Here is a 22,271-nt window from a genome sequence, read left to right as displayed (position 1 = left end):
AACAGGAAAAGGTGGTTACCAAGCAACTGAAAGCCAACAAGGATGCACAACAGTTAAAAGTTGAATCGGACGTAGGCATTCCGGAAGATTGTTTGGTTTTAGTCACTGACTTGGAAAGTTGTAATCATTTTTTTCGTGCACATGAATTAAGAACATGCCAGCAGTTAGCGAAAGGCTCGTTTCGCAACATGACGAGCTTGGTGACGGAATCGTTCCACCACGCTCCGAATTTTACAAGGAAGATTGATAGATAATGGCATCTCGATAGACGTTTTGATTTTCGGTGAAAGTTTGGTAGCAAAAGCTCTCGAAGCAGCAATGGCAGAGGTTCAACCCGACAGTGACGATGAGGTAAGCTAAATACTGCCTTTTCCTTTTCTTCAAGGTCTTACAAGTAAAATCAAGATTGTCACCTTTAGCTTGCAGTGTTTGTTTTGTTGTCTTGTGATCAAGTCACAAGAATGTCAAATCAACATTATTGCCTTTTGAACATAAGAGTGCTTGCTAAAGTAAACACATATTTACTTCTTGTAGAGAGGCAATTGTTGCAAGTTTTTGAGAACCACCACAAATAAGGACTTAAACTCATTACCGAAACACAAACGATTTATTAATAAAATTATCGCGGGAAGCTGATCGATCATTTGGATACTTGAGGCAATTAGTTCATTCGGGGCTCCATCCGGCGTCTTTGTTTTGAAATTAGTTTCATCTTAAAATTTTGGACGCTGCAGAAAATATGTGAGACTACAGTTCGCCCAGTATGTCAAATAAAAGACATAATTAGATTTATTTTTCGATCTGAGGTTCCCCGCCGACCAGGTGGCTTTGGGCCGGCTTATAGTCACCTCGCCACCAGGAAGACTCGCCACCAGTAAACTCGCCACCAAGGGTTACATCAACTTTTTAATTTTTTTTTCTAGTCCTAGATTAAGTATTTTTTCCTCAATTGCAAATGACAAACTTAACAGTGAAATTTTCTCGTCCAAATGGCATCACTTGTTTACGAAAGAGAAAATTGCATCACCGAAGAGTGTATGAATGTTGGAATCACTAAGGGAGAACGAAGGTTTTATAGTGCGGAGTTTCGAAAAGTTTTGAAAACCGGGAAATGCGCCAACTGATCGATCGAAATAAAAATCATATTAGGCTTGGATTATGAAACTATTAACGGATCGAGCAAATGCATACTCAAGGCGAGTCTTCTCCTTATAAGAATCAACACAGCTTCGCCTTCCACTAAATAATGTCCTTGTAATGATTTATTACAGAAGACGTAAGGCAAAGTACTTGAAGAAACTGAAATTGCTACAATCATTTCTCAAGTAGAAAACCTAATAGCTAAAAGGTGATTGCATATTGGTGGCGAGTTTCCTGGTGGCGAGTCTTCCTGGTGGCGAGATAACTAGTTACCCTTTGGGCCACAGCTGTTCGGGCGGTCGTGGGTTTCTTTCTGGCCGAACCAACATTTGGGCCCCTCATACCCTGACCCTGTACTATAATGTTGCTTGTTTCTGTGAGATACCGAGCCCTGATTTGATTTAAAGTCTCCTGATTTGATGTGTTGCCTCCTGCTCTCCCGACTTTTATCAGATTCTCCCAATTTATCATGAAATTCTAAAAACAAGGCAGAAAAGTGCTTTATTTAGTCATTTTTTGCGATCTGAGTGTAAAATATTACTTTTTACACTGTCTCATCCTACAATGTCTTACTCAGTCTCTCCATTGAACACCCCATGCAGTCTTACTCCATCCAGCAGGTCCAAAAATGTCGGCCAAGCATGGCCGAGACTCCAGTGGTAAAGAATAAAGACCTTTATATAGAATATCACAAAAATGATATCAAAATGCAGGAAATGCCACTTGTAAGAAACCCCCCCCCCCCCCCTCCCTGCAGGCTTGCACCTAAGGCACTCGCATAAGTGAGCACCTTCGGCGCTAAAAAATACTCCCTATTTTCCTTCAAAGGGGGAACCTTGGAATCTCTGCTCAGGTCAGATGGTGAATTATTTCACATTTTTGCTTCACAATTTACAAAACATGTAATTCTAGTCCCATAGCTGTTTTCACGCACAGTGTAACTTGAAGACTTCCTTTAACCTTGTCTTGTATTGTTTTCAGTTTTCAATAAACAATGGTGCACCCAGTGAGGGTGACGGCTTTTCCAAAGAAACAGGAGAACAGGAAAAAGTCGATGTGAAGCTGCCTACCTTAACAAAAAATGACACAGTCTATGATGAGGTTGATGCAGTTTCTCAAATAGGAGGCAATATCAAACTCACAGAGGATCAAAGCATCAATAATATTTTTGATCAGGAAAAAGATGGTGAGCCTGTCTCTGAAGGTGAAACTGAAGCAAACACTGCTGTTCCTAAAACAAAAATAACTGAGAGTTCAACAACATCAAGTGACTCAAGTTCAGATGAAGATTCTGATGGGAGGAAGGAGGACAAGGAAAAGAAACGGAGGAAGAAAAAGAAGGAAAATTGGAAAGAAACGGAAGAAGATGAACACGGCAGGTTGATCAAGGAAAATGAAACAATGAAAGAGAGGATAGAAAATTTGTCAAAGGAAAAGATCTTGTTGGAGGAAACTCTTTCAGTTGAAAGGAATGAAGTTAAGGTATGTGCAGCTTTTCAGATGAGATTAAATCTGGACAAACAATAATGAATAATAATTTAATTACCGGTATTCAATAATCATGAACATCTGTTCAATTACTATAAAACTGGCTAAACAGATGACCATGCCTGGATGGTCCTTGGGTCTTACAGTGTAGGGCCTGGTCACCAGGTGATATCTGCATGTCACAGCCCCAGTGCCATGTAGTTACCAAGCACAGTGGTTAAAACAAAAACTTCCCTGCCAATTACCAAACATGATAATATGATGAAGTGCTTCATTAGAACCACTGATGGCCTAGCTGAACACATTAGCCTTCCTTGTTGATTTTTTCCAAGTTAAATCACATTTACTGTTTATTGTATTAAATTAATTTTATGCCAGTCAATGAGTAATTTTGGGAAGCCATAATATGACTTGAAGTTTGTTGTCTTTTTAATAGACTCTTAGGGATGAACTGATTAGTGCAAAGGAGGAATTTCAAGAGCTATGTAGAAAGCAAACAAATGAACTTGGTGAGGATACTGCTGCTGCTGTTCAAGAAAAGGAGAAACTTATTACAGAGCTTAGACTTGAAATACAACAGCTTCAAGATGATATTAGTAAATTAAAGCAAGATATTGACATTTCACAGAAAGACAAAGAAGAGGAAATATCATCATCAAGGGATGCTACCAAAGATCTAGAGAACCGGGTAAAAATACTGGAAACTGAGATAACAGAAAAGACTCAACAGCTGTGCAATGCTGCAGAGGATGTTGACAAGTCATTAGGATCTTTACATGAAGAAGAAAAGTTGACAAGCAGTCTAAAGGAAGAAGTTGAATTGCTCAAGACACAAGTTAAGTTACTGCAGGAGGACATTTTGAGCAAAGAAGAGGGATTGAATAAAGCACTGGAAAGAGAACAGAAAACAACACAAGAAAATTCAAAACTCCAAGCGAAGTTGAGCAATGCCCAGACTCTAAGTGCTCATCATGACAGTGTAGTACAGAAACTAAGGAATGAAATTGCTTCTCTGCAGGATAAAAACATGGAGCTTGAAAGGAAGAGTTCACAGATTGAACAAAGGGTTATGCAGGAATCAAACAGAAAACTGCAGGATAGGATCAGAGAACTTGAAGAAAAAGTAATCAAGCTCAATGAAGAGAAGAAGAAAATAAAGACAGATTATGACGAGGCTGTGAGAGCATTAGAAGCTGTTGACAAAGTGGTAAGTGTGTAGAATATTAACAGAAGTTTGTTTAACCAAGATACTACACAGTTGGTACTGGCAGTGGTAAAGGATTGCTTTGCAGGATTACTGTTTGGGTTCAAAATGCACTGCCAGGCTTTCCACAACAAGACACTGGAAAGCCAAGTGGGAAGCCTTCTCAGGCTGCGATATAGTACGTTAACTTTGCATCTGACTAAATTTACTTGTCAGTACTTGTCAGTTTTAAATATTATTATTTCCACTTAACCTGCTCCTGATGGTATTTTTTTGCTCAGTAGAGAAGGCCAACAGTGATGTTACAGTCATAATTTCACTCTGTCAAAAAACAAAAAAACAGTCTTCACTATAATTAACTTAAACTACACCTCAATGAGTCACATGACATTATCAAGCTGGCAGACCAGTGGGAGAGAACATAGTTTAGTATTTAAGCCTAGCTCAGTCAAGCAAATAGCGTATCATCTTTCTCGCAGGTAACAATTTGCAGTCCCTCACCATCATTAGTTGACTATTATCACACGTCTGGGTCCTTATGTACTGCTCATTGCAGATACCTTTGGCTTTGACTGAAATTTGCAACTGAAAACTTGTGACATGTGTTAAGCCCTTTACCTTCACATTATTGTTGAGGGCAAAGTCAGTTCTCTTAAACTAAGTAAATTTGGTAGTTTAAATGTAGGCGTGACTGTGGTACTCGTCTAATACATGTATTCACAAATAAATTCTGTTTTTCTCATTTTGTCGGTGTCCGACAGTATAGTGTCAGGGAGGATGCACTGCAAAAATACAAAGCGGACTATGAGGAAGCAACTGATAAGCTGAAAGAAAGTATGTTACTTTTAAGTCCACTTTTCAATTATAATAATGGAAAGATTACTTCAGCATTTAACCTGTTGAGTGGGGTCGACAGCTGGGTGGGTAGCTGGGGAAACCCCATGCTTTATGTAATATTATACATGTATGCTTTAGGAATTCAGGCAGGTGATCAGTGGCTATCAACTTCATCTCCCACCTCACAGGTGCCCCAAGCTCATCTTTCTCTCACAATAAACTTTCCGTACCTCAAATATGTTGTTCATTGCGAGAGAAAGAGGTTCAGTTTTTCAACGTAACTTAATTTTTAACTTCATAATAGTTATGCATTGCTTGGGGCACCTGTGCCCACCTCTGCAATTGTTTGTGAGCTGATTTCAACAAGACTTTAAGGGCTTTCTTCCTGGAGGTCCAATGGTCTTCCTGCCTTGTCAAAAATCAGCATCTTGTTATTGTGCCAGGGCATACACTGTCATATTTTTTATTGTAGCCAGCTTACGCTCTAGCACTGTCCCTTAGTTTCTTATTTCCATCACAATAGACCATTTTACTGTTGTGCGCTTAGTTACCTGGCCTATGAATGAAAGTGAGGCTGGAGTTGTAGTGTTGCTTTGATAGAGACCTCACTGCTTTCTTCTGTAAATTCAAATTAACATGAGAACAACCTCATTAACATAAGAAAAGGAGGGAGGTCTGTATCGCAACAAGGTAAACACCAGCGTCACTTTCATTTAAAGGCCAGGGGCCAGTTGCTTGAAGCCTGGTTATTGCTAACCTTGGTTAAGAAGTATCAAAACCCACAGGTTTCCATGGTATTTAATGCTGGTTAGCACAAACCATGCTTCAAGCAACCCGGGCCAGACCTGTGAATAAGCATGTAACTGTGAAAAGATCTATTGGCAGAAGTTCATAAATATTTGAAGTTTGAAATTTGCAGCAGTTTTATTTTTGAGTAAGAACGTCATTGTTCATACAGTTGTTTTTTTCATTGGAGGTGAGAGGGAGATTACCAGACTCAAAAGTGACCTTTCAAGAAATAAAGAGAAACTCACCCGCGCTCTTGAGTACAAAGCTGATCGTGAAGAACTTAAAGATCACCTCAGGAAAAGTAAGGAAGCAATTGTGCTCCAGAAAGAGGAAACTGAACAAGTTAGGAAAGACTTGGATGATGAACGCCATGATCTAAGAATGGCACAGTAAGTGATGCGAATTTATTCCTTCAAAATAAATCTTTAATCTCTTTGTCAATTACTGTCAACTCTGGGGAAATAAAAGAATCCTTTCACTGTTCCAAGAGAAAGGTGTGGAGTTCCTAGTATTGTTGTCTGGTTCACGCAGGAAACATGCGCCGTTACAAGTGTGATGTGCTCCACCATGATGAAACTTTGTTAAATAAATTCAGACCAACACTAGTGAATTATGTTGTCACAGAAGATGATCCAGATATCAACTCACTTAAAAGTTTTGTACCCCAACCAACTTTATACTTATTATAGCATTAGTTCTCTGTATTTCTCAGAGTCACCAAGAAACCAGCAATCTTAGATTTTTGTGGTATAATTTTTTCTTTGTCAACTCTTGTTCATATGCCTAAATTTTGTGCAATGTTTATTGTTGTTAGTAATAGACTGATTTAGAAACAGGACGGGAACCTCAGTTGATGATGGCGTGCAGCTAATTATAGTCTGGGTTTTACTCTAATATGACCTAATATTCAGCATGCGAAGTCCTTTGTCTACTAAAGTTCCCGTCCTGTTGCTAAATTAGCCAGCCAAATGTAATATGCCTGAAACAATGGTCCAACAAAACTATAGAACAGAAACTAGTTGAAAATTTCTTAAGCAAGTTAGTGAATTCAAACTATTTAATGCATGAGAGCATTTTAATGAGTTACAACTCCTAAGCTCCTTGTGGGTAAATATATGTCTATATTCATGTCTATGCAACAAATTTTCCTGGACGCTTGACAACTATAACATATCTTTGTCAACCCCTCAGTATAGTGTTTCAAAGAGCACACACAAAATGTCCTTAATTTTTTATATAACTTTTATTTTGTCAATGGAAGGACTGTAACTACTGAAAACTTGAAAAAGTTATAGCTCCATTCAATCTTTCAAGTTTGATAACCTTCAAGGAAGAATGTTCGACTTGTATGTTTGTTAAAAAGTTGTCTCTGGTTTTGAAAGGACTAGATCACAGGAGCGAGGGCGCAAAATTCAGATGTTAAATCTTGAACTTAGTGAGGTGAAGGATACCTTGCAGGTGAGTCCCTGACTTGGTAAACATCACACTTAGATGGCGTGATGTATGTTATTAACTAATTAGCACATGGATAGGCCTTGAATTCTTTTTCCAAGCCATTATCAATTTCTCAGGGTGTTTAGAGAATATTTTGTATTCTTGCATGCATTAATAGACAATGTTGATGTATATATTGTAGCTAAAAAATCTTCTAATTATTATTGCGATTCTGTGGAACTGTTCAGATCAATGCAGTTCCCTTAAAGCTCAATCAACTCACGATCACTGAGACCACTTGATTGCTGCTAAACCTGAAGTCTGTGACATACCTAAATCAATTTTCCGGATTGCATTGGGTAACTGGAATTCTTTGAGAACTTTGGAAACTAAACATGGAAAATATGCATTTCTTAGTTAAAAAAGTGGATTTGTTAACTGTGACATTTTCTATGTAGTTAAGTGTTAAAAAGTAGTTTCTACATGGTCTTGTTTCCTATTATTCCAAATTTTAGCATTAGGAGGACGTCTATATACTAGAGGAAAAAATTATCCACGTCATAATTAATGCCATACCTTTAATGTATCTGTGTTACCTTTTTATTTAATAATTTTGTCATAGATTGCCAGGAATGTTATTGAGGAAAAAGAAAACAACATGAAAAACATTAAGGACACTTTAGCAGCTGAAAAAGAACAGAGAGTGAAGTTAGAGAAGGTACGTCAAGAATGTTGTTATCATGTGGTGCTTCTAATGCCTACTTTGCCCCACCACAAAGAGGTTTGGTTTAGTTTTTACAACTTTGACATCTTGATGAGCACAGCTCTACTGAAGATTTTCTTGGAACTGACCTTTCAAAGAAGGCTACACTAACCCATTTGGACAGCATGAGCTTAAATTCTCACTCTAATTGACAAGTAAAATTGTCTGGCGTTAGACAGAGTGATTTTATACTAAGTATGGCCAGTTCAGGCTTGCTTGGGAGTCAAGGGATAAATCAGGCCTGGACGGTAATTTAATCAGTCAGGTGAGTTTAAATGGAGGCCAACATAAGGTTTTAAATGTTTAAATGACAACTATGGTATCGAGCAGAGTGGTGGATGGGTGCCTTGGAGCTTGAACAATATTTCTGTGCCCTCAGGAATCTCTTTATCCATGCAATGGTCACCTCGCATAAGCTGTGCAAGGGGAGAAAGGAGTAGCCTGTTCCAGGCTCTCGGATTGTAGGGTCGGGACAACAAGAAAGGGAATGCAAAAATAAGACGCGCAGGATCTGGGGAAAAAAGAGTGGTGGGGGCGGAGGGAGAGAGCCTGTGAGCTTATTCTTAACGACCCTTTTCCACCCACTTTTGATTTTGGCTGTCAAACTGTCAAAATGCCAATCAGTTGGAATCATTCTCAAATTTCTTGCGTGAGTATTTTGCATGATCTCACTATGTGATCGCGGGGAAATATTTATGTCTTCTAGCGCCTGGCCGCCTCGTCTCTCCCCAGACTCCTCTCTTTGTTTTCTCATATTTGCGCTTTCCCTACTATCTTGGAGCCAGGGGAACAGGCTAAGAAAGGAGTAGAAAAACAGACAACTGAACTAAAAGACACCTGAGAAATTATCCCTCGACCATTACCGGTAATGCCATGATAAGGCGCTTCACACGGATGTAACAACAGGGTCATTATCAGTTTGTGGAACAACAGTTGTTCCACAAACTGATAAATGACCCTGTTAACTGTCACCTTTCTCTGTTGGGACTGTTAGCATTAAAAAATACTTGTGTACTTAACATTAGCTTTCATGTCTGGTTTGACTCTGCAGTGAGCTCTACATTGAATGGATAGGACTAAAAGCCAGTATTGTTTCTTGTTGTTGTTAGAAATTAGAAATCATGTCGCATTTGGAAGAGAAACTAAAATACGTGGAGGAGGAAAAGCAAAGATTGGAATGTCGACTGAAAAACAGAGAACTGGAGCTCAAGGAAACCCAGAAAAGTCTAGAAGAGTCACACAGCAAACGAAAGGTGAGTCCATTGAATCACCTCTGTGTGAGCAGGATTTCAAAGTGAGATGGGATTCATGATGGCCTTTAAAGGTGTCCACAAAGGAGGAACATTTTTTCTGAAAAGTGTAACCCTAATCCTCTAAAACCTTACACTAAACCCTAGAACAGCAAACCGTGTTGTACACTGTAGTTGCATTTTAGTTATCATCATTGTAGTTGTAGTTATGATTATTGTAGACAAGTTGTTGGTATGTGGACTAATGTTTTAACCTGTTACAAAGAACATTTAACACATCTCATGTTGCTAGTGCAGGGGTTTTATTAGAAGCCGGGACTTGGGTACTAGCACCTGTCTACACTGAGTACATTACCCGCCTTTGCTCAAAGGCGATCTCAAGATCAAAAGCCAGACTATATATAGGGGTGCCTGCTTACTCTATCACAAGGTCCCTTCTACTTGAAAACGTAATGAAACCCCTTGTTAGTGTTTACTAGTTGAACATTGTGTGTCGTAAGGAACACACACCAAGTGGTAAGTGTTTGGAAAGAGTTGGCAATGCAATCCCTGGTTTAGTGATCCACCTCTTTTAGTATGTATTAGATCGAAGAGCTTCTCAGCAAATTGTACACAAAAACAACACATGAAAGGGGACATTTAAGGCGGTTTACCAGTTGTGAGAATCTCCACTCAAGTACTATTTAAACTTGTTCTATAGAGAGCCCAAGAAATTGATCCCTTCAATTTTTTGTTTCAGGAGCAAGATGAAAAAGTTGATCTTTTAGATAAAGACAAGAAACGGTTAAATGACCAGCTGGAGGATAAAGCAGTAGAAATAAACAATCTGAACAAAAACATTTTCGAATTGGACCAAGACATTGGCGAAAAACTCAGGGAGATTGTGCAGGTGGAAAGTCAGTTAGATGAGCTAAGAACACAGTACTGGGATTTATGGAACTCTTATCAAAATGATCGAGAATGGTGGAAGCAAAGGGCTGAAAAGGTACTTGGGTAAGTGTTGACAGAGGTTCATCTCAATGCTGGGAAACATTTTCCGTTTGGTACATTAAACTTGCCCGTGAATAGCATGAGAGGAACTAAGCCAACTTATCCTTTCCATATTGACGCCACTTTCGAAGGTTGACCTCTTTAAATTTAACGGTCGCAAATGCCCGAGGGGACTCCACTATGAAAATGACAGAGTCTTTAATCATGCCATGTGGGGGCTTTCTTAAAAAAAAAAAAAAAACCAATCCTCACGTTGCTATGTCCATCTACACAAACTCTGCATTTGGACAGTGCCATATGTCTCTCATGGTCTATCTATCTAACATTCAATAGTCATTTCTCAGAACGCTGAAGAGTTTTGAACATTTGATTTGATTTGATTTAATGTGTAGAAGGCGACCAAAGAGCGCACCCCAGTCCAGGAGAGGGCCACCTGGGGAATATCACAACGGTGGAATAAGCTTAGCATCCAGACGCCTTATGAACAGGATTGGCCCACCACGATTAAATCCAGCCTATATTAAAAGCAGACACAAGGTATACATCAACCAAGTTTAAACCCTCATAATGATCGTCTGTTCTTCTTCTTCTTCGTCGTCGTCGTCTTCTTCTTCTTCGTCGTCGTCGTCGTCTTCTTCTTTTTCTTCTTCTTCTTCTTCTTCTTCTTCTTCTTCTTCTTCTTTTTCACCTTCATCTGCTTCTTCTTCTTCTTCGTCTTCTTCTTCTTCGTCGTCGTCGTCGTCGTCGTCGTCGTCGTCTTCTTCTTCTTCTTTCGAAGGTCCAGTCGATTGTGTAATAATATATAAGAAAAGATAACGGAACTTAAAAAACAAAATTAGTCATCTTGCAATGCATAACCATCAATTTATTTTTAATACCAGATTACTCGAACAAGACTGGCTTCTGCTTTCGACGGACAAGTACCCAGAGAAACCTCAGGCGAAAACATCGAAGTTAAAGTTGGCAGCCCACCAAATGGCCTCTCACCGGATGGCACAACACAAACCTCAGCATTTGAAACCTCTCCCAGGCCTCCGAGTGCACCTCCACCGGGCAGGCCACGCCCTAAACGCCCAGCTTCATCATACGGTATAAGATCGCACCCTACAGCCGCGTGGCCACAGTTTGAGGGTACAGGTATGTTTGGGAGTGGTTACTACAGCGACGTGGGTCCTTCATACAATGAAGAAGATGACTTCAATGAGTATGATGCTTCTGATGAAGTTCTTGCTACATGCGCCGTGCACAAAGGTGATCGGGTTATGATTCAGAGTAAAATAACCGGTGAGTTTGAGGACTTTTTTCAGTTTTCTACACCGCTGTGATTCTAATACACCTCGCGTGCAGTCATACTGTACAACTGGCCCAGTCAAAGAGTGGATAGCGCCATCCACTGGATAAATCGAAGAAAATAACCGAGGGAGGCTTGGGAATGAGGAGAGAAGCCTCCCTCGATCATTTTATTTGTTTGCATGACAAAACACGACTGCCTCAGAAAAGCGGGTCGCTCTACTGATTTATGAAGGGACTGCTCGCAGTCTAAGATATGCCTTGCACGACTCCATTCTCAATCTCACGGGTAATAATTTCTTACGCAAGGCTTGTCTGGTTTCGCGGGAAAATTAATCTAAAAATAATTCGGTGTGTAAAATTGCCGTTCCGGTCCACAAATACGATGAAGTTGTACGCTCCCCGAGTCATAGGCTCCTGCCGTTTCGTTGCTACTCGAGTAAGTTTATAACTGAGATGATCTACAACCTGGTTCCGAATATGTTTGCAACCTCTGCACAATCACCGCAATCGATCCCATGGAAATCGCACAAATTCCATCTCGTTGGAGTTGGCGCGAGCACACGCGATAAAAATTGCCGCGGCAAAGGCGACAATCGAGGGATTTTGCATCGTCTTTGCGTGAAACGGCGAGCGTCAGTTTAAAATTTGCGTTTTGCCAAAAATCAAAGGAGCTTCGTGGATTTAGCTCATTTGTTGCCTGTTAGCTATAACTTCTCAAAAGAGAGAGTCAAGTTAGAATAAGAAAAATTTCATGCGTTTATGACAAGGGGAAGCCTGCTGCCGTTTACCGTTTCACGTTTCACGTTTCACGTAAAGCCGATGCTAAATCTCACTGATAGTTGCATGAAATTCGTAATTGGTTGTTTTGATATTGACCCGGTCACACCCTCACTGCTAAAACGAAAATTAGTTTGTTTTATACCACCTGATATCTCTGTGTTCATCATTTAGTGGAAAATTGGTTTAATAATGAACATCTTTTTTTTTTCTTTTTCAATATCACAAACAGTGGGACTCCGAGGTGTTTTTGTTTTCTTTACAATATTGCAGTTTTTGGTTATCTGAAATTGACATATTGTGGAAAGGTCAAGCTTCAGTAAAAATCACAAGTTTCGTCGTGTTCGGAAGTCTTACAAAATAGCTGCGCCAACGAAATTATAGTGTCATTGACAATCGTGTCAGAAAGTTCTCTTGCAGTTTTTTTCTTCGGCCTAAATTACATGTTGCACGTCTTTTTTAATATTTGCAGGTGAAGAAAAAATGAATGTAACCGGACTTGTGAAATACGTTGGAAAGCTAGGGAATGGTGGCAATACTTCAAGCATGTTTGTGGGTCTGAAACTTGATCAACCAGGTAAAAGGACGCGGGGTTTTAATTGTAATCCACAAATATTGAATGACACTGCGTATGATCCACTCACTTTCGTCTAGGAATGGAAGAAATTAAAACGTCCGTCCGTTTTTAGTTACTGTTTTCGTACATGTCTTTTTTCCCACTTGAGGAGTAGAGTTAGTGGGGTCACAAGATGTGACACTAATCGCTTGTCATTTTAGGCACGACATGTAAAAGCAACCTAGCAAAGCTGTTAACAACGCTTGTTATCCGTGAACCATGTGGAACCCCTTTACTTGAATGGTAATTGAAGAGAAGAGACATCAGAGTCTCTTCAACCAAGTTTAGAGGGGAAAACAGGATGGAAGTGAGGATTTCAGTTCACAGCTTTTGAGTCAGTGGAAACCTTTTCTTCCCTGTACCAGCCCTCCCATTGACGATTAAAATCGTCTGGCGTCAGATAGAGTTAATCTTTGAGTGTCACTCTGAGGAGTCTAGTGAGAAAGGGTGAATTATCCTTTTCTTTACCAAAAAGACTGAGTTGTTTTTTTGTTCATGTAGTGGGTGATACCGATGGTCATGTTGCTGGTAAACAATATTTTCAGTGCCCTCCAAATCAGGGAAAGGTGGTGAAACTGTCCGACATACACGCGAAAATGAATCCAAGGGTAGGTGTCCTTGACTATTTTTTTAACGTAACAGGGATCTCAATCTCAAGGCGTCAAGCGCCATCTTTGACCACGCGGTATTTTCCATGAAACGATCGCAGGCTCAATTTTCATGTATCTTACCACTGGCATGGTTGTTAGCAAGTCGTTTAGCAAAGAGCAAAGGGCGACTGGTGGTCTCAGCTGATAAGGTGGCTTTAGTTACAAGGTGTTTCGCCACCTCCGGCTAAAAGGAAAACAAAAGAAACAGAACGTGCTGCGTACGAACAGGAAAAACACGAAATCTTGGTAGCATTCAAAAGGAAGACAATTACACAGGAGCGTCGAAACTTTGGGTTTTTAAATAGTAACTTTGTAAGCCACATTCTAGTGCGTTTTGTCGTGGTCGATATAGACCACTGTAAATCGGGTTCCCACGGTGCAAATAACATAATACTCCGGAGTCAAAATTTCGTAGTTTCTGACGAGATTGTAAAATAAACCGCGAATGCTCAAGTTACATGTGATTTTTTCGACCATTTTCTGTACTTACGCATTTTTCCCAGGCAACTCAAAATTTGTCCGGGCAAGTATATCATAAGACCTACTTGCCCGGCAGACGACTTTGATAAAAAATGAATATAGATTCGTGACATAACAATGCGAAAGCCCGAGTGGTTTATGATGAGGTCTGGTCGTTGTCAGTTATCTTTGACAAGGAGCACGTTTCTGGGAGAACGTTTCAGTCAGATCCGAAATGACGTCCTGAAAAACGATGCAACATATATTTAATTGAAGAAAGAGCAAACCAGCAACACTCTTCAGACTTTGAAGAGTCGGGTGATTATCATTTGTTAGTAAAGTACGATTGTTGATGGATGCGAGGATAGAAATAACATATATAAGTAACGTATAAAAGTACCACACATGTGGGAGAAGACGCGGTGCCGCCGGCTTTGATTAGGGAGAGCTGTAGCAGCAACAACGCAGCAACGGCAAAACAATCGCTCTGAATGCTCTCTTTTAAGGCTGGCTCTCGAAAAAGGTGAGATTTGTATCAAACCCACTCCAGCCTCGCTTCCCGAAACTTAAACATGGCAAGAATTTTTTTTTCTGGAAATCATTGACATGCGCACTTATTGCTTTTCAGACCCGAACCTACTCTCGTGTCCGACCAATGACTTTTGACTTCTGAAGAACCAACTGTTGTTGTCCGGAATAATTGCGAGGAGAAGGAGGCTCGCTTGATCTGTCGCCGATCAGTTTGTTTTGAAAGCTCTGTTCGAGCCGTTAGTTACGATGGTTTGTAGACTGGCGAATGGCCGGGTAGTTTGCAGTAAAGATCCGTCTTCTACCGCTGTACCAGTTAGGAGATTATACAAAAACGAATTACTTACGTTATAGCGTACACACAAGGATTTGTATTTAATCAAAAAAAATTTATAGCCAAATGAATAATACTATACATTGCGAGGGTATTACTTCCACGCGATCAAATAAAAATATATTTTAGCATTGACATGTAAAAGTGATCTATATTAACAACAAAGGATATGTAAAAAACGCTGAACAATTTAAAGAGTGACGTTTAATGGAAAATAATAGGCATTTATATATTTAATTGCGTGGTAAATCCCTAAACTCGTTCTCACATTTCGTTCGTGCACTGGAAAAGTTCTTAAAATGCAGGCTTTTTGGAAAGAGGTCTTCCACAGATAAGTCCCAGTATGGGTGAAGGAGAGGATGGTGGGGGGGAGGCTTAGGTAGGTTTTGTCTTGTGACGTAGCTGAGCTTTCCCCTTTCATGGAGTCGGGTGATGACCGAATATCTCGAATTCTCCTATGAATATTACACGCTTACCGAGTCTAAAAAATGTAATGCATATTTTTGTATCCTGGTAGGAATCATCTGTAGATGTTAGGTTGTTTTTAATAAAAATAAGAATTATTTTTATAATTCCTACTTTGTGAACAGTAAGAAATAAAGTGCTTGTATATTTGAGCCAACTGAAGTGCCTCAATCCTCGACACTCGTGGTATCTAGGTCTTCTGCTCGCATTCGCCGTGTAACCCAACTTTGCTTTGACGAACGTGAGTCCTCTCTTCTTCCATTTCCAGTTTGCGCCTCCAGGCTTGGTAGTGCCTCTTTCGTATGCGTTTCCCCTGTGACTTTCTAGAACCTCCCAAGCTTGGAGTCCGTTTGGTTTTCTCAGCGTGAGACTAATCAAACTCACCTTTTTTATGCGTCACTGCCCTACTCATCGTAAGGAGAAGATGCGGCGCGGGTCGTCGTTTACAGTTTTTCGAATATTTCATTTAATCCATTCTCACCGAACTTCCACATAATAGGACGTTTTCATCCAACCTCTAGAGACACCAATAACAAAAGGGAAATGTACAACTTCTGGTGGACTAACAAAAGAAGCTAATGTGAGATCTTTTGTTTTCGTCCACCAACTTAGCGGCGATGACGTCACCTAAAGATCACCAATTGATTATTCGAGCCAGTCCACCCAAAACGTAGATTATTTATTCTAAAATAATCATTTTTTTATAGGCACCTTTTTAGAAGAACTTGCTTGCAGAGATATACCGAAATTTTAAGAACATACCCAGGCTGAGAGTCAGTTAACAACGTCTTTATTTTGCTCGTTTGTTTGTTTTTTTTGTTTTTTTTTGTTTTTGTGAGTATAGTATAAATAAAGATAAAAGAAATGTAAAACTGTAGTTAAACAGGACAATTGATTCAAATACTTTGGGGCCTTTTTAACGTTAACAATGTGATTCTCTCTCCTATGGGTACTCGGAGTTCTTCCGAATATGCCCGAATCACCGTAGGACCTATGTCGCAATAACCTTTAGCTCCGGATGGCAATCGGAAGGTCGGTTGTTCCATTTCTCTATTATATTTATTTGTTTATAACAACTTCGGCGCTACGTTAAGCCATTATCAAGTTCAAAAGTGAAAAAGTACATGTATAAGGTGTAATACGAATATATAAAATAAAGAACGTGACACTTTCGTAATTTTTTTTCCTTATTGTGTTTCTTACGTGGGGAATTAAACCCATAGGACCCGCAAATATTTAATGTATTGTTTCCCATTTTATATATTCGTATTACACCTTATACTTTTTCAATTTTCCCTTTAACTTGACAATGGCGTAACGTAGGGCCGAAACGTCGTTCGCCTTTTTAAATGTTTTAAGAATCTCTTAGCGTTTAACTTCTTAATCAATTCATTTTCTCAATCTCTCCTGTTTTAACTTCATTTGCACAAAAAAGTTTAAATGCAAATAGGGTGCCAACAGGAATAAAGTAATCTTCAAATAAAAGGTGACCCCTAATAGAGTACTCTGATTACTTTCTGAATTTTTCCGAGTTGTTATCGACAAATACAGAACTCACTTCGTTCCGGAAAACCGAGACAATATACGGTCCTATAGACCTTATTCATAAATGGCGGTCAATTTATAATTCTTTTGTCGAAGTGCAAATTAGCCTACCAAGCCTCGATATCCAACAGTGAATTAAAAAGAATTCTTGCTCTAAAATGAGGCTTGGTAGGCTAATTTGCAAGTGGACAAAAGAATTATAAATGTGACCGCCATTTATGAATAAGGTCTATGAGACCAGTCATACACTCTCAGACAGCGACCTTTATTACAATCGTTACAGCTTATGTTGGAAGCAATTAGTCGTCTATAATATTTGCAACAATTCAGACGGTTTTATCACATGATTTTCACACATAAAAAACCATGGCTCATATATTTTACCGTGCCGATTTAGATGGTCTAGGTGAAAGGAATTGTAAGGATTTGTGTGGAAAACTTAAGGAAGTCCGATGCTTTGCTCTTCAAGCACGCTTCAAGGATTTTCTTACCAATCTCAAACCGTTACTTTTTCATTTTTGCTTGTTCTACCTTTAGTAACTTCATCTCAACTTTTCTGCGGCGCCGCATTTTGGAAACTTGCATTGGAGGGTATGGAATCCTCGAGGTTTCAAATGGTCATAAAAACTTGAAACTCTGAAAAGTTACATTCTTGCTTAAGGTTTACCACTGATTATTGGTCACATGACCGGTTGCTTGCAAATGGCCTATTCGGAAGGCCCTCGCTTGTTATGTTTCTTCACCTTTGCGCCAGATCCATCTCATTGTCAACTGTCGGACAAAAGGTTTAAATAAAACATTGCCAGTGAGGAAGTGTCGATGTACACTCACTCGCCATTTTTCGGCGAAAAAAAACATATTGGTCTTTAATTTCTTACTTTGACAGCCATGGTGTACCAAATGGTAATATTGTTCATTGTTTTTGAGACAAAAAAGATCACTACTGGACATTCGATAGTAAAGGCAAGAATTTAATTGATTCGTTCAGCGCATAACTTAAAAAGTTGAGGAGATCATTACAGTATATCATCCCATCTAATTCTGCTTTTCTTCTTGGTATTGGTAGTGGAGTTTAGCCACATCCGTTTGTGAAACTTTGATCCAGCCATCTTGTCTCATGTGATACACTAGAAGACAATGACAGAATATGGTGTTAGTAACGAGCTAGTATAGTGAAGACGTTAATTTTATGTCACCATTTGTTACAAAATTAGTGTGCTCACTAGAGCCCTACTGGCCTGCCAAACAATGGTTTCCTTGAATCCAATAGCTAACACATAGATAGAGCGGTTTTCAATTGAGTGCCGAAAGTAATTAGCGAATTGCTTTGGTTTTGCATTACTTCACTCACTGATTGGTTCAAAGTTCTCGCCCCACTTTTTCAACCAATCAGAAGTAAAACCAAAACCAAGATGGTTTGCGCGCTTCCCTCGCTTGAGTCGGATATGTGTAATTACTTCGAGTTTTGATTGATTTACTGGATTGTCTCCAACCTTTATGATTGGCCAAAGTAATTACTTTGGTGTCGGTTTACGACACTTGATTGAAACTCACTCTAGCAAAAAAATAAAAAAATTACTCAAGAACCTTTTGCTCATTGGCACCATAGTTAATAGAGGGGAATGGTTAGAGCGGTTTTCAATTGAGTGTCGAAAGCAATTAGCGAATTGCTTTGGTTTTGCATTTACTTCACTTAGTGATTGGTTCAAAATTCTCGCGCCATGTTTTCAACCAATCAGAAGTGAAACCAAAACCAATCGTAGCTCGCGCGTGCACATTTTCCCGCGCTTTGTGTCGGCTACGTGCAATTACTTCGGGTTTTGATTGGTTTACTGGATTGTCTCCGTCCTTTTTGATTGGCCAAAGTAATTACTTTGGTTTTGGTTTTACGACACTCATTTGAAAACCGCTCTATGAAACCCAACAATTTCTTTGTTGTAGGTTTTTGTTCTCTTTTTTGGCCTTGAATGTGCACAAATCACAATAGTTGTTTACTCCGTACTGAGGAAGTAACCAATAGAAACGTGTTGATTACTTAATTCATGAATAGTACATGTATAGAGCAGTTTTCAAATGAGTGTCATAAAACCAAAACCAAAGTAATTACTTTGACCAATCAAATAGGACGGAGACAATCTAGTAAACCAATGTAATAATTACTCGTAGCCGACACAGAGAGCGGGAAAATGTGCACGCACAAGCCACGATTGGTTTTGGTTTCACCTCTGATTGGTTGAAAAAGTGGTGCGAGAACTTTGAACCAATCACTGAGTGAAGTAATGCAAAACCAAAGTAATTTGCTAATTACTTTCTACACTCAATTGAAAACCGCTCTATATTACATGGACAGAATTAGAAATGTCAATGAAAATCCCTTGCTATGGCTTAAGGACGTTCGCGCCAATTGTTTCTGCGCATCCTTACTGCGCACACAAATGCCCACGCCACGTCATACACGAGCGTGCGCGCTACGTAATAAAATGAGAAATGATAGGGCAAAAGGCCATTGCCATAGCTTTGCCTGGATTTAACGGTCTTGGACGTTCCGTGACCCCAATTTTTTTTTCCAGAAACGGACTTTATTTACAATTATCTCCACGTTGTCCAAAAATGAACAAAAAATCAATGTGGGAAGTTAAAAAAATTTCAAGATTTCTGCTCACGGGACATCAAATCTTGCCATCTTGCGGCTGCAAGGCGAGTGAAACTGTGGTCGCTAAATGCGAACTTGATCTTTAAGGAACCTCACCAGTTGACTAAATGCACTTAATAAGTCCACTTAAACAATATTTGGCAGAGAAGATTTCACTTCAAAGATTTAATTGCAATGTATTTGGGTTTACAGACACTGGCCTTATTCGCTAACGAAGCCCGATTTTGTCACTTTTTGGGTGTCTTTCCGGGCATGTTCTCTACAAAACGAAGTCGGTGTCCACAACTTTTTTTACATTTCTGACATAACTAACTCATTATCTTAGAGTGGTAAAAGTTTCAGAAAAAAATCAATGTTGAAAAATTTTCGCGCGAACGTCCTTAAAGTGCTACTGTGATCAAATTTTTATCCCTTGAGTTTTTTGGTTTAGCACATAGAGTACCATGAAACATTAAAAACGCTGTTTACCGTTTGGAAATATCTGCATTGGTTCCAGAGATATTTAAGTTTGAAAAATGTGTTAAATATGCAAATGAGAAGGCTGATGACGTCATTCACCCAACCCAATAGAACATCAAGAATATAAATAGAGCTATCTCGGTCAATTTGCAACAGAGACCATTGAAACTTGGTGAGCTGATAGTTCTGAAGGCAACACACCTATGACTGTAAAGAAATTGGTTCCCATGGCAACTCACTCTTTTCCAGTCCCCTCCAACCTGATTTCAATATTTTGGTGATCTCAGGCTAGAAATACATTTACCAAGGCCACAAACTCAACCTAACATCTTTATATGCTGACAGGATCATGCAGATGAGGCACCATTTGCAAATATCAAAACAGAACGCCAAAGGTGGTCTGCAAAGCTTTTAATATCAGGGAGGTCTGGAACCCAGTATGTTGCCATGGTAACAAAAATGGTATGCTCATATTGTGGAACACATCTACTAGAATCTTAGTGCAAAGAACCAAGTATTTCTGATACAAATTGGCTGAGATATCTTTCTCCATCATACTTGATCAAAATTTGGTAGGGTTTATGACGTCATCACTTGGCTAATTTGCATATTAAAAAAACTTGAATATCTCCAGAACAAAAAGAGATATTTGAAAATGGTAAACAGCATTCTTCTTCTCGTACAGACTACGTGTTTATGTGCCAAAATGGCTTCGATAGGGAAGATTCAAATTTCGTCACAGTAGCACTTTAAGGCTGGGTAAATGGCGTCAACATTTGCGTCAACAACCATTCAACATTTCTTTTGTTATCGAGAATGTTGACTGAAATTGAAGCACACACCCCCCCCCCTTTCAACAGCACACCCCCCCCCCCCATTTCAACATTGTTGGGTATGTGTGTGCACACTAATAATTTGGTCTCTCAATGATGTATCCATGTCCACATCTATAGTAACAACCGTGGCTGCCACCTGGGACTGATGGGACTGAATGCAAGGCTTTATTGAATCAAATGTTGATGATGTGTTGAAACAGTTTGCCACCCCAGCAGTCAACCTCAGTCAACAAAATTGAACGGATGTTCAAGCCAATGTTGAAGCCATAAAATTTGCCCTGGCCTTAAGGAGCCACAGCAGCAGTGAAATGCATAGCACAGCGCAGAAAGAAAAGACTGATTTTTCACTGCTTCATTGTTTCAATCCGACACAAGAATTTAGTTTTCACATCCTTTAAGAGAGTTAACGAGGTTAGCCAGTGAAAAATTTCTTGTATATCTTTTATCATCTTGAAGGCTCACTACTTACAGTTGACCACACCACCACTGTATGCATCTCTGTGAGTAGCATGATAAATAGATCTCTGACCAAGGTCATAAGCATCCTCCACTGATAACTCATATTTGTAGCCACTGTCCAACACACCATAAGCATAAGTTGAACCAGAACCAACAGAGAAAATATCATTGGACAGCCGTGTTCCATCACTATCCACGTAGTACAGGCCAGGACCCTGAAATATTTACATGATTGTAGGACAATGATTCTTTATTGATTCAAGTTTTCTGCTACAGAGATGAAAATTTCTTAGCTTTCAGCAAAGGGGAGAGTAATTATTTGGGTCAATGTGCTAAAAACAAAAATATATTACGTCTGAAGTAGATCCTTTTCCCAAAGAATTTACAGTGCAAAGGACTGTTCTAACTTTTAATTTTTTCCATTTAATGGGCGTGGCTCTTAACTACAAAGACAATGGTTGCAAAGTAAGATTTTTAGTCAAGAGCCCTACAAAAAGGCTGCATGGATGGTTCTTCGAAGTAAGTTCTTCAATGGAAATATGACATCACTTCAATCAGAATGCGCATGTGCAACTAGTCTTAGTTCTCTGCCGTGCGTTTCAGCGAAAAACATGTCAAAAATCTCAGGAAACGAAAGGAAGAGGCGATTTTTTCACCTGATGGGAACCGTCCCACCATTTTTTGTAAACTGTAGCATGGAGTTTCTATTGAGACAAAAAATGGAACTGATATTTTGAAAAGTGTATCAAAGGACGCCCTTATCACGTTATAATTTTTTTTGTTGCATGCTACAGATTTTGTTAGAATGTTCTCATACTGATGAAATGGTATATGAAATGGATCATATATGAACTGCAGATGTGAAATCATAGCTTCACTTGTTCTCATACTGTTGCGTTAAAAATGTTTGAACAACATGCCGTAGTTAACTCGCTGAGGTGATTTACCAAATGTGGTTGTGAGTGGAATCAGACAAAGAAATGTTACATAGAGCACACTTGGCGAAAAAGGATAACTGTTGTTAAGGGACTTGAGAAATGACTACAGCAACAGCTTGGTAGTTGAGAGCCAACCTCCTTACGCATTCAATTTTGTTTCATTGAAGTGCTTCATTCTTTTGGTACGTAATTTAATTTCATTACATTTTTAAAAGATCTACATGTAAGCAGGATCTCAAATCTCATGATTGCTTTGGCAATGTAGAACTCACCCTCTTGTCCCAGCCACAGATCATAGTTCCCTGAGAAGAAAAGAGTATAAGTAAGGTAACTTCATTATTGTTTTGACAACTGTTGACAACAC

The 22,271-nt window shown here is 39.3% G+C and overlaps 2 protein-coding genes across 3 annotated transcripts in view; one reads left to right on the top strand and one right to left on the bottom strand.

Annotated features, from left to right (window-relative positions):
- Positions 1-9: 9 nt before the first annotated feature.
- Positions 10-15,173, top strand: LOC138022054 (golgin subfamily A member 6-like protein 25). 2 transcript variants are annotated; one of them, XM_068869078.1, is made up of 15 exons: positions 10-351; positions 2,122-2,622; positions 3,065-3,835; positions 4,594-4,666; positions 5,646-5,847; positions 6,841-6,916; positions 7,515-7,610; positions 8,765-8,908; positions 9,645-9,898; positions 10,288-10,432; positions 10,777-11,179; positions 12,438-12,542; positions 13,083-13,189; positions 14,319-14,408; positions 14,457-14,581. In XM_068869078.1, exons 1-14 carry the CDS (start codon positions 319-321, stop codon positions 14,361-14,363), a joined length of 2,955 nt encoding a protein of 984 aa, XP_068725179.1. In that variant the 5' UTR covers positions 10-318; the 3' UTR covers positions 14,364-14,408; positions 14,457-14,581. The 2 variants fall into 2 exon arrangements, with proteins under 2 accessions (XP_068725179.1, XP_068725178.1); XM_068869077.1 differs by having other exon boundaries at positions 14,319-15,173.
- Positions 15,174-17,512: 2,339 nt separating this feature from the next.
- The window catches only part of LOC138022448 (proteasome subunit beta type-5-like), an 8,378-nt gene continuing 3,619 nt past the window's right edge, over positions 17,513-22,271 (bottom strand). The window contains exons 5-7 of the mRNA XM_068869580.1: positions 22,180-22,209; positions 20,980-21,184; positions 17,513-17,689 (exon numbers count right to left, since the gene is read on the bottom strand). Coding sequence (XP_068725681.1) covers positions 17,598-17,689; positions 20,980-21,184; positions 22,180-22,209 — 327 coding nt within the window. The 3' untranslated portion in view covers positions 17,513-17,597. The remainder of the gene's footprint in view (positions 17,690-20,979; positions 21,185-22,179; positions 22,210-22,271) is intronic.

The sequence above is a fragment of the Montipora capricornis genome, chromosome 10 (assembly GCF_036669925.1).
Source record: "Montipora capricornis isolate CH-2021 chromosome 10, ASM3666992v2, whole genome shotgun sequence".
Classification (NCBI taxonomy): Eukaryota; Metazoa; Cnidaria; class Anthozoa; order Scleractinia; family Acroporidae; genus Montipora; species Montipora capricornis.
This window is presented reverse-complemented; position numbering and strand designations above follow the sequence as displayed.

What these genes read in the sequence shown, in the direction of transcription:
- LOC138022054 (XM_068869077.1), top strand. Translation starts at nt 319, where the DNA reads ATGGCAGAGGTTCAACCCGACAGTGACGATGAG. An exon ending in CATGATCTAAGAATGGCACA is followed by an intron (nt 5,848 to 6,840) that starts GTAAGTGATGCG and finishes TGGTTTTGAAAG; the next exon opens with GACTAGATCACAGGAGCGAG. An exon ending in AGTCACACAGCAAACGAAAG is followed by an intron (nt 8,909 to 9,644) that starts GTGAGTCCATTG and finishes TTTTTGTTTCAG; the next exon opens with GAGCAAGATGAAAAAGTTGA.